Source organism: Plecotus auritus (genome assembly GCF_963455305.1).
Source record: "Plecotus auritus genome assembly, chromosome: 4".
NCBI lineage: Eukaryota > Metazoa > Chordata > Mammalia > Chiroptera > Vespertilionidae > Plecotus > Plecotus auritus.
In genome coordinates, this window is record NC_137775.1 from 145,464,602 (window position 1) to 145,477,741 (window position 13,140).

A 13,140-nucleotide genomic window follows, 5' to 3' on the forward strand; every position below is an offset into this window, starting at 1 on the left:
TGTGTGGTACAAATGGGAAGGCTCTGTTAAATAACACCAGTTTTGTGACACCCTTTGCCCAACCAGAGGTCACAGCATCAAGGAGAAATAATATGAATCAGAGGTTTAGTCATGTATATATTAAATAAATATATATGTACATATTAATTGAGCAGTTCATTCAAAGATAGTAATACACTAGAATCTCCAAACATGCAGTCTTAAGCAAAATACAGAAAGCAAGATAACACATTCTCTTTAGATTCTCATGGTTGATAATGATGCTTTTAAACCCTTCCAGTGGTGAAATCCATAACTATTTTTGCAGGAATTTGAATAGTTTCTATTAAAAGCTGCATTTTCTTTTTAAGTTTATTTGAGTTGGAAAACCTCAAACCACAATGTATTTCATGCACATGTTCCCAGGAGTATGTTAAATGGGACCATACTGAGGTCATCTAATAAGTTTTTTAAGCTTTTTAAGAATTCCTTTAATGTACTACACAATCTTGGCCTGATTAAAAAATATTTTAAGAAAGCACTTGGAAAAACAACTATTAAAATCTATATGCAGATATCTACATTATCTATAATAATAAAAGCATAATATGCTAATTAGACTGGACAGCCTAATGACCTTCCAGACATCATTCTGGACGTCCTTCCGGATGAAGACAGGGTGGCAGGGGCCGAGGCAGAGGCATTTAGGAGCAATCAGGCAGGCAGGCAGGCAAGCTGTTAGGGGCAATCAGGCAGGCAGGCAGGCAAGCTGTTAGGGGCAATCAGGCAGGCAGGCAGAGTGATTAGGGGCAATCAGGCAGGCAGGAGAGTGGTTAGAGGTGATGAGGCAGGCAGGCAGAGATGGTTAGGGGCAATCAGGCAGGCAGGAAGTGGATAGGGGCAATGAGGCAGGCAGGCAGGTGAGCGGTTAGGAGCCAGAGGTCCTGGATTGTGAGAGGGATGTCTGACTGCCGGTTTAGGCCCAATCCCTGCAGTTGGACATCCCCCAAGGGGTCCCAGATTGTGAGAGGTTGCAAGCTAGGCTGAGAGACTACCCCCCCCCCCCCGTGCATGAATTTCATGCACCGGGCCTCTAGTACTTCTATAATGCAAACAATTTTCTACAATTTATCATTTAGGGACAAAAAAACTACCACTAATAAAAAGGTTTTGGATCAAAAATTATCAGTAAATACAGACCAACTCCCCACCACCATAGTATTCCTGATTAACTCATCAGTGGATACCTGTAGCATCATTGTAACTGTGCAAAGGTCTGTGGCATATAATCAGAGATAGAAGGTAGAGAACCTTGCATCTATCAAAGAAAGAAAAATCATCTGCTGTTTAGGTAAAGTAAAAAAAAAAAAATTTCTCCAAACACTAGACAATAATGAAATTATTTAGGTTAGAAATAGTTTCTACCATCCAGTGAATTTTTGTTGCCTACCAAGATGAAAATGTAAACCACAAATGAAATGTAAATGGTTCACTTGATAAGTACGGCCACAGAAAACGTTCTCCTACTTGGTGATGCTTCAAAACCTTTGTGCATGTGTGTGTGTGTGTGTGTGTGTTTGGTTAAACATACCCCTTTCACCTCATCAAAGTCTCACGTTCTGCACCATGTTCCAGGCCTTGTACTTCACCCAAGCCGGTTTTCAGTGGAACCAGCAGCTGTGCTGGCACAGCACACACGGAGAGCTGGGCCACATCCGAACAGAAGTGGCTGGCTCCGTGCACCCAGAGCCAAGAAACTCCACAGCTCATCAGGGGGAAAACAGGGAGGACACCTTAAACGGAAATTATACTTCCACGGAAAGTGAAAAATAAAAGGATTTTCAATCATCAGAAACGGTGAGTGGTGGAGAACTTCTTGGCATAGAGTTTGCTGATGCTTTTTCTAAAAAGGATATTAGTTAGAGCTCAGTTTGAAGCTAATGATCTCCATCTCCACAGGTACACTGGGTGTGCCTCTACCCATCAACAAAAGTAAGTAAAAGAATGTGTTTTTTAACAAAAAACTAACCACAAATGGCACCATCAAAACCAGAACTCCTACCGTTTCTTGAGCACTTACACCTGGCAGTCCCTTCTATGTGTCCTTACTCAACATGATCTCATTTACCATTTATAACAATAAAGGAGAGGTCCCATTTCACCACTTTCCAGTCAAGGAAGCTGAAGCCTAGGAAGTTTATAAAACTGCCCATCAATTTGAACTCCATGGTCTTAACCATTACGTTATGCTTAGTCCCTGAGCTTTTCAACCAAAGGCTTTTCAGCCAGGCCCATAGATAGAGCTTTGTCAGTCACTGGATCATTTGGAAAAATCTATACTTTGCAGAAAATCAACTCATTCATTTGCTGATTCATGCATCAACAGATATGTATTGAGTACTTGCTAGTGAAGTCCATTTTGAATTAATTTTTCAGAAAGGAAGAAAATTACCAAATTCATACTAAATATCTTGAGCCTGGTATATTAGCAACAATAAAGGTTTCTTGAATAAACTATCAAAATAGTTACTTTTAGATGCCCTATTTAAATTTGTGTAAAATCAGTTATTTTACACAAATAAGAAAAACACTCATTTTTTTTCACAGTCTACATTCCTTCAAAATTCAAAATTATATGCACTTCCGTCTAAATGAGCCAAATATCTCTAAGCACAGGGGAAAGACAATGCCCTTGCCTCTTGTGCAAAAAAGTCCTACTTACAACTGCCATATTTGCCTTTGGTTATTTTTTAAATGTAATAATACTACATTGCTCTCTAGTCTTACTAAAAATCCAGATAAATTTTATACATACAATTTAACATTTAAATTCCATAGAAGAATAAAATTATGTATAAGAGACCAACTCTACTTTTGCAACTAGAGTAAAATTATCAACAACTATCACTGTATGCTTAAGAATTTTTGAGGTTAGGATTGTAGCAATTAGAATTTATTTTTTGGTGTGTAAGAAGGCAGTCTGCAGAGTCTTTGGGGGGTAGAAGGAAAAGATGGTATCCTGGCTTAGATAATTTCAACATTCTCCATTTAGGAAATGAGCTAAGTACTGGAAATATACCATAGACCAATAATAGAAATTTCTTGCAGGTCAAAAAGAGTTGAAATAATTAAACTTAACTACAAGGGAAAATTGAGAATGAAAATTCTAATTATCCTATATTCAATTTGAACCAGCCCATAAAGTGAACAATTTTAAGGTGATGGGTGTATCCTTTTTCATCAAAGCCTAAAAAATAGGTAATGTTAGAATATATCTAATGATTTTTTTTATGGTAACATTCTTTACCTTAATGACTTTACCCCTGATTAAATACAAGTGGAACAACAAAACTGCTAAAAAAAACTCTCAGGAATTATCTCCAGAGAAATATGCCCTACAAATGAGTTTAAACGTAAAGCCCTACACAGCTTTGTATCAGTTTTAAGCAGAAAATTAACAATAAAAACCAATCATCCTGCCTCCCCCACCTCAGAACAGCGTAAAGCCAAAGATTTGCCTTTTATTCAAAGTTATGAAGTAAGAAGATGGGGTGTCTGGTCTACCACTTTCAGAGTGTGTGCACTGCTACCTCACCACAAGGAATCACAAGGAATTAATTTGCTGATGTGGTGGGGAACCGTTCACATAAACTCAGTGAGTATCAAGTGGGCTCCCTCATTTCAAATACTTATTGACCATTCGTTGTTTTATTATAGACAAAGCCTTGCCGTACTCACAGTCTTGGCTGAAAAATAGCACAGAGCAGAATTCCTGAATTCATTCACTTTTTTTCTTCAGTAAATATTGTAAACATTGAATTAAATCAATATATTTTCTTTTAAATATATATATTCATGTAAGATAAAGGTACCAAAGTAAAGGGTTAGGTCAGTTTTCAACAAAGTTCTCTTAGCTTAAAAAGTGTATTCCATTTTCAACAATTCATTTCAAAGAATACCTGTCACTATATAAATCAAAAGAATTTTTAAAAATCTAGAAATTCAAAACTTTGAAAACTGATAAGATATAGAAATCATCACAGTGAAACCTTCCCAGAGAAATGGAGTTCTTCTAGCTTTGGGGATTAATATATGAATCTCAGAAATGATAAATTGCTTGCCATGATATTGATTAAAATAAAAACATTATTTTGACACTATCTAAAAAAACCATTTAAACAATATTATAGAAGAACTGTGTTGTTGTTTTTTCAGTTGACCCTTTTTCCTGGGCCCCACTAAGGAGCATGTATCAAATCTCTATTCAAATACAATTTATTCTTCATGAATAACACACATTAATCAAAGCATATAAAAGCCTCTCATTTGCAGAATTAACTGTCTTGCTTTGTACACTTTAAGAGAACCATATTACAAGAAATAGGCTGTAACTGTGAAAGTTCTCATATTTCTTTTTATAGAGGATGTTTTCTGAATGTCTGACCCCAACATCTCAGTGGTCTATATTTCTATTTTTCAAGGGAAAAATGCCCTGACCTTGGAAATTTTATGTAGTGGCGGCTGAAGAAATATGTTAGATCTGGTAAACATAAAAGTATGATTGTAGACAGCTCATTTTAAATTCTAATTCTTTCTATTTCATACCCATAGTTCAACATAACAGTAAAATATAAAGTTATATGATTAAAGTGTAAGACTAATGACTAATTTATATTTATATGATCAATCTGGATAGAAAACAAAAGCAAATTTTTGTTTTGATCATGGTGTAATAAAAACTTCAAAAAGCAAACCTGAGGTTCTGTAAATACATTCTTCATATTGTTTATTGGGCCATAGGGGACCTTACTGCCTTCAAAGAGATGTAACCACTTGCTGGTCATTTCTTCTTCAAACCTAGAAAGAGACCGAAAAAGGATGCATTTTTATACTCTAAAGAAGGTGTCTGGCCAGCGTTCCTCAGTGGTTGAGCATCAACCTATAAACCAAAAGATCATGGTTTGATTCCCAGTTGGGGCACATGCCTAAGTTTCAGGCTCAATCCCTGGCTGGGGGTGTGTAGGAGGTGGCCTATGGATGATTCTCTCATCATTGATATTTCTATTTCTCTCTCCATCTCCATGCTTCTCTGAAATGAATTAAAAAAATACCTATTTTTTAGAAAAGGTAACAACTTTTTTTCTCATGTGACCCTCTTTTGCAGCAACCAGTAATGGCAGTGTTTTCTAGTTTCTTTGCTCCTAGTTTTGAGAGAATGTTGCCTATATGAAATGGCTTATGTTGCATTGTAGCCAAACAGGTAGAGTTGTTGAAAACCCATGATTAGAGATGTGATTCCTCCTATTTCTGTCTGTAAATACTTTTTAACAGAGATTCCCTTGGAGAAGAGAGATTATGTGAAAAATGGTATTGAGTTTCAATGTGTCATTGAGTTCCTTATAAAAACAATATCATTGCAATTTTGAGAATATCATATTATTGGGCAAGGTATTTTTTAGGTCTCAGGCATAGACACTGATATACTATATTACTCCTCAAAAAATAAACTAATGTGGTTGTTTTAAAACATGTTTTATCACCATTACATTCAAAGTGCATCAGACTTAATAGCCACAACCATTACTAAAAATAATCTTAGTTATTTATCCATATTGTGACTTACTAATCAGAACAAATTTAGACATTACTTATAAAGACTGATATCTCAGGTTAGCCAACAACACTCAAATTCATTAAAGTCCTTTACTTTTGTTTTGTTTTTAGTATAACTTAAAACTGGAGTTCATAGGCATAAATGCTTATTTTATTTTCTTCATTTTCTCTAAAGGGAGGAAAGGGAACCTAATTCATTAATGAAATTTACTGTTTTATATTTCTTCTCTTTTAAAACAGAACAGACTTGGATCCTCGAAGACATTCATAGTTTATATATATGAAGAACTTTAGAATTGCTAATTGTTAAAATAGCAAATTATTTTTAAAGTAACAATCAAGGTGAAAAGGTTTTTTAAAAGCATTAGCTAAGGTAGATTACTGGCAGCAAGTAAATTACTTCACTAGTGCAAAGAGAGTAGAAATGTTTAGTATTCAGAGACTTCTACTCAACTCTCTTATACATAGCTAGAATTCATCTCAGAGCTACAGATTCCATGGGAAATTATATTAGAGAAATGGACTTCTTCCACTATAGAAAAAAGTGTAAAAACACTATCAAAACTTTGAGGAGAGTTCTCTGATTGCCTTCTAGTAGATACAAAGAAAGAAAAAAAATAAAGTTTGAATTAATGTATTCTCTAAAAGATAGACTACTACATGAACTATAATGTTTATATATTTATATAAAATAATTTATGTTATTATTTTACATTAAAATTTCCATATAAGTAAGGATCTGATCATTTTTATGTAGGTAATATTACATTTTAGGAATGTAATTAATCCTATTCTTGCATCCACTTATTCTACAAATAGCTACAGAATGTCTTGGTTATTGTCTTTAAATATAATGCCTCCCCATTATGAGAAATAAAGATTTTTTTCATTATAAATTTTAATTACAAATTAGTAATGTTAATTATCCCTATTTAGTACACAATAAAATATTTCACTCCCAAATATTGAAAAACATTCCTTCATGGGAACACCGCAATAAATGTCTTGCGTTAACCAATCCTTCACATCCATATTTTCTTTTCAATGACTGTTAAAGTCATCTCCTGGCTAAGACTTTCGAAGATTTATATAATTATATATCATCAAAATGATGTATGTTGAAAGAATAAAAGAGATACTTCAAATATAGAACCTTTTCATTCAGAGTGTTAATTATTTAAGTTTTCATAAACAGAGTGTTATAATGATTAGTCTGCTAAATTTTCCAGACAAGTACATTTATCACCACTGGGCTCACCCAAGTGGCCTGGAAGATCTACACAGAAAACATATGTCAATAACCAAACAAACCCATAGCTACAGGCTTGCCAAGAGAAAGCTCAAGGGGATAGTTGAAGTTTTAGTATTTATATAAGCTTTTCACCACTGGGCAAAAGAGAGGGATTTATTTTATGTTATGGAAAACAGTGGATGCACTTTGGAAATGAGACGGGAGAAAGGCAGCTTCTGGAGATGCAGTTGTGACCACTGTTTGCGTATTTGTGTGGGTGTGGGTGTGGAATTGCTCATAGATGCCTTTAAACTCAGAGACAGAGCATGTCTGCATTCCACTCCTCCCAGAGGATATATCCGTCATTTCCTTCTGAAAATCTATCTCTTGATCTAATCTGATGTAGAATCCTTTCCTTTATCTATGCAAAAAAAAAAAAAAAAGGTTATTAAGCGCATGTTTTATCAGCCACAAAAATTCTGCTAAAAAATTATAAAAAGCTGATCCAAATCACAGGGAAACACAATCTGGAAGATAAGACAAGTAGAGTGTCCTTAGATCCAGTTTAGTGATCCTCAAAGCTAGAGCCTCCTCTAGGAAACTCAAAAAACAATTCGAGTCTCGATGGTGTGGCTCAGTGGTTGAGCTTCGACCTCTGAACCAGGAGGTCACAGTTCGATTCCAGGTCAGGACACATGCCCGGTTTCAGGCTTGATCCCCAGGGAAGGGTGTACAAGAGGCAGCTTATTGATGATTCTCTCTCATCACTGATGCTTCTATTTATCTCTCTTCCTCTCCCTCTCTGAAATCAATAAAAATACATATATCTATATATAAAAAAATACCAATTCATACTTAATTGTGATTTTACTAAATTAAATCCTATATTTAGTTCTAGATTTTTTTGAATTTACTTGATGCCAGATTGGGTATTGTTATTCAGACAGCATCATTTAGGTAGATGAAACACTGCTACATTAAGGTTAATTTTCTTGAGTTTAAACTTCTTAACATCAACATTTAACTTTTAAAAAACCCTCTTCTTTTTGCTATACTGTCTCTATGGTAGGGTTGTAGAAATGCCAACCACAGTTTTCTAAAAATAACTTTTGATATTTGTATAACAAAAACCCATAATATTTTAAAATTTGCACACATTAGTTTCATCCTCTTAACATACCAACTTTCTCGATGTACAGATGACTAGACCCAGAAAGCTGTGCCTTTAAACTCCAAATAATTTTGTGAAAAAGCTAAGTAAACATCTTACATAGACTTAACAAAAAACAATGAAGAATTGCAAAACACATTACACTATAAACCAGTAATAACTGAATATAAAGCTTTGGGAAAAGATGCTGTTCACATAACGTAAAGGTTTTTGGAAGTTTATCTCAATATAACAACCTTTCCCAAATATTTTTGAAAGAAAATCCAGGACTTTACCCATGAGAGTTAGTTTTTAATTTATTAAATTTATATTTTTATTTTATTATTGTGAAACCTTTCGAACAAGCCCAAAAGAAGTGTATGACTAGGAAACGATAGAAAATAATATAAGTACGTTTATCCCCTCATCCACCCACATTGTTAAAATGTTAACATCTTAGCATATTTGCTTAATATCTTTTACTAAGAAACAAAATGGTACAGACACAGGCAAAGTCCCTTTTGTACCTCTCCTTAACCTTTTCCCCCTTTTTCTTCTCAGAAGTAACCACCATCCAAAAAAGTTCATGTGCATTTCTATGTTCATGTTATTGTATATATATTTTGTGTGTGTATCTGTTTAGATGTTTGTTCTTAAACTTTATACTGCAACTCGCTTTTCTTATTAAACATTTTAATTTTAGGATCTATCCATATTCACAAATGTAGATTTGGCTCATTCATTTTATTATCCACTTGGCACGTTTCTGTGAAATAATTCTAAATTTATTTTTTCTCCTAGAAATGGCATATTATTTCCAGTTTCTCTGTTCTGTGGGATTGATTCCCTAAGTTATACACAGAGGTGGAATTGCAGAGTCATAAAGCAGGCACATCATTAGCTATCTTAGATTTTGCCAAATTTCTCTACAAAGTGGTTGATGCCAATTTGTGCTTCTGCCATGTTCAATGTCCTTAGGTTCTTACCAAGTTGTTATTGTCAGACTAAAGTTTTGCCAATCTAATAGAAGTGGTAACTTTAAGTTGCATTTCTCACAAATGGAGAAAATGAACATATTTATCAGTTTACAAGCTTTCAGATATTTTTCTTTCTAGTCTTTCTTTTCTCTTCATATCTTTTGTCCATTTTTCAGCTGAACTCTTTTCTTTTTTCCCACCTTTTATTGAATTTATAGGGGGGGAAATTGGCTAATCAAATTATATAGGTTTCAGGTGCACAATTCTATATACATAATCTGTATATTGTATTGTTTGTTCACCACACAAACCAAGATTCCTTCCATTCTCATTTATCCTCCCTATATCCTCTTCTGCTTCCCCCCCATCCTCATTTTCCTCTGCTAATCAGTAGTCTGTGTCTATGAGTTTGTTTGTTGGGGTTTTTTTGCTGAATCCCTTCACCTTTTTCAAACATCCTCCCCTCTGACAGATGTCAATCTGTTCTCTATCTATGAATCTGTTTCTATTTCATTTGCTAGTTTATTTCATTCATTAGATTCCACCTATGAGTGGAAATCATATGGTACTTATCTATCTCTGCAGGGATATTTCACTTAGCATAATGGTCTCCAGGTCCAGATATGTGTTGCAAAGGGTAAGATTTCAGTCTTTTTTATGGCCAAGTAGTATTCCATTGTGTAAAAATACCACAGCTTTTAACCCACTCATCTACTGATGCACACTTGGGCTGCTTCTAAAACTTGGCTATCCTATCTAATAAAAGAGAAACATGCAAATTGACCATACCTCTGCTACGCCCACAAGCCATGCCCACAAGCCAATCAGGAGTGAGTATGCAAATTAACTCACTAAGATGGCGGCCCCCATGGATCTGGAGTGAGCAGGAGGCTTGGGTTGCCCCCAGCGATGGAGGAAACCAAGCTTCCCACCTACCCTGTCCGGCCCTGGCCTCCACTCAAGGCTACAAAGTTTCAATTATAGAAGATAAATAAATCCCAATAAAAATGGTGGCAGCCATGGAGCTGGAGAGAGCAGGAGACTTGGGTTGCCCCTGGCGATGGAGGAAGCCAAGCTTCCCTCCCTCCCTGGCTGGCCCTGGCCTCTGCTCAAGGATACAAAGTTTCAATTATAGAAGATAAATAAATCCCAACAAAAATGGCAGCAGCCATGGAGCTGGAGAGAGCAGGAGGCTTGGGTTGCCCCCTGGCAATGGAGGAAGCCAAGTTTCCTGCCCGCCCTAGCCTGCCTGGCCTCCACTCAAAGCTACAAAGTTTCAATTACAGAAGATAAATAAATCCCAGATACCGGGGGGCATGGCCGGCCTGCAAACCACCACAGGCCCCTTGCCCAGGCCGCCCCATGCCCCAAGGGAACCCCCACCCTGATCCGGGACACCCTTCAGGACAAACCACCCAGCCCCCACCCGTGCACCAGGCCTCTATCCTATCTAATAAAAGAGTAATATGCAAATTGACCATCACTCCAACACACAAGATTGCTGCCCCCATGTGGTCAAAGATGGCTGTCTCCATGTGGACACAAGATGGCCAGCAGGGGAGGGCAGTTGGGAGGGACCAGGCCTGCAAGGGAGGGCAGTTGTGGGTGATCAGGCCAGCAGGGGAGGGCAGTTGGGAGGGACCAGGCCTGCAAGAGAGGGTAGTTGGGGGCGATCAAGCCTGCAGGGGAGGGCAGTTAGGGGTGACCAGGCCTGCAGGGGAGAGAAGTTGGGGGGGACCAGGCCTGCAAGGGAGGGCAATTGTGGGGGGGGGACCAGGCCTTCAGGGGAGGGCAGTTAGGGGGCACCAGGCCTGCAGGGAAGGGCAGTTAGGGGCAATCAGGCTGGCAGGGGAGCAGTTAGGCATCAATCAGGCTGGCAAGGGAATGGTTAGGAAGTGATCAGGCTGGTAGGCAGAAATGGTTAGGGGCAATCAGGAAGGCAGGCAGGTGAGCAGTTGGGAGCCAGCAGTCCTGGATTGTGAGAGGGATGTCCGACTGCCCATTTAGGCCCGATCCTATCAGTAGGATCGGGCCTAAATGGGCAGTCAGACATCCCTTGAGGGGTCCAGTTTGGAGAGGGTGCAAGCTGGGCTGAGGGACACACACCCCCACCATGTACGAATTTCATGCACCGGGCCTCTAGTTGTAAATAATGCTACAATGAACATAGAGATGCATATATTTTTTTTATAATTAGTGTTTCAGTTCTTAAGATGAATTCCCAGAAGTGGAATAACTAGGTCATGAGGTAGTTCCATTTTCAATTTGTGGAGGTAACTCCAAACTGCTTTCCACAGTGGGTACACCAGTTTGCATTACCACCAACAGTGCTGCATATCTTGGCCAACACTTTATTGTCGGTTGATTTATTGATAATAGCCATTCTGACAAATGTGAACTTATATCTCACTGTGGTATTTATTTGCATTTCTCTGATGATTAGTGTCACTGAGCATATTTTCATATGTCTAGTGTCCTCTTTGGAGCCCTTCTCGCCAGGTACCTTCATTCTCAGAGTTGAAGTACCCTACATACAAATCCTTTACTAGCTATATGCATTCCAAATTTCTTCTCCTAGCCTTTTGATTGTCTTTAGCTTTATTTACTTCATTATTCTTTGTCCTTTAAGATTGCTTTTCAAGTTGGTTTAAAAAATAGTATCTAGCTCTTAAGCTTGTCATGAAAAATTAAAATATTAATACTTTAAAGGTGCATTGTACTAGTAAGTGCTACATAAATGCTAAATAAATAAAACTATGCTAAGATTTCTGGTGAGGCAAACTGTTGGCAAGGTGGGAGAAGAAATTAAAATAGAAGTTATGGAAATAAAAAGTTGGTACAGGGCTACAGTCCATAAATGTATTGCCAATAGGAAAATGTCTCTTTAGACAAATCTAAGTAAAGCCAAACCCAGCCAAAGAGATTCCTTAAGACCCAGGCTGGAGTCTACAATGCAGTTAACTATAAACAGACTTGTGACACTTCCATAACCCACAGAGAAACAGCTGGAATTTGTTGGTCGGCATTTCTACCGTAAACAGAATAATAGATTTAATATTTCCTGTAATTTCCTCAGACCTTATTTCCTCTTAGGTATTTATCTCTACACATTACTGATAAATTATGGCTGAAGTTATCTTTTTTTTCCCCTAGCATTCACTAGCTGTCTCCTTTGTCTGCGTGTCAATTCATAGGCCACACAATGTAGGGAGTAAGAAGAGTATATGCAGGAAACCCAATCACCACCTTCTGGTTCAGAGTTGCTCAGGACTTTTCAATACAACTGGCTCTTAAACTCAGTGGGACACTTACTAGGAGAAGTAGCCACTATGTCTTAAGATCCACACTAATTATTACCACATTAATAATTCTCATCCATACAAATCATCATTCACAGCTCAGAAACACATTCTGTTCTGTGAAGTACAGGTGATAGATTATAACGGTTTTTGGCCTAACCAGCTTTGATATGACTATCTGCACAGTCTAAGCAGCATCATTGCAAACATAAAATGGGAAGTCAATAAGGATATTATTCTGCTTATCCCTTTTGTATCTTATAATAATCTTGAATAAGATTTGATCTCTGCACTTTTCTGTTGATATATATATATATATATATATATAGTTGTTGTTGTTGATTTCAGAGAGGAAGGGAGAGGGGGAGAGAGAGAGAAAGATCAATGATGAGAGAGAATCATTGATCGGCTGCCTCCAGCACGGCCCCCACCGGGGATCAAGCCCGCAACCCGGGCATGAGCCCTTGACCGGAATCGAACCTGGGACCCTTCACTCCACAGGCTGACGCTCTATCCACTGAGCCAAACCAGCTAGGGTGTTACTTTTTGTTTTTTATATCAAATTAGCTTTTCCTGAACTTTTAGAAGGAGACTTTGTTCAAATAGCCTTTCTACCATCACAGAAATCCCTCTTCAGTTTTCTTGTGTGGTGATAAGAATATATATACGGTAATTTGCTTTTCAAAACTTCTTGAGGCTCTTCCTCTCTATTAGGTTTATTTGTACCTTTTCTGTCCTTATGTCTCTTATCCATTTCCTGCTTAATTTTTATTTCATTAGTTTCTCTAGTAGAGGGTGGTTTTCAAGAAGCTATATCGCACATGCCCTCACCCCACCCCACCCCCCAGTGTCTTGTGTCCATTGGTTATGATTATATGCATGCATACAAGT

At 37.4% G+C, this 13,140-nt stretch overlaps 1 protein-coding gene across 2 annotated transcripts in view; it reads right to left on the reverse strand.

Annotated features, from left to right (window-relative positions):
- SUGCT (succinyl-CoA:glutarate-CoA transferase) overlaps nt 1-13,140 on the reverse strand; it is a 583,247-nt gene that overhangs the window by 330,329 nt on the left and 239,778 nt on the right. For both annotated transcript variants that reach the window (XM_080665575.1, XM_080665574.1), the window contains exon 12: nt 4,734-4,836. In XM_080665575.1, the coding sequence (XP_080521701.1) occupies nt 4,734-4,836 (103 nt within the window). The remainder of the gene's footprint in view (nt 1-4,733; nt 4,837-13,140) is intronic.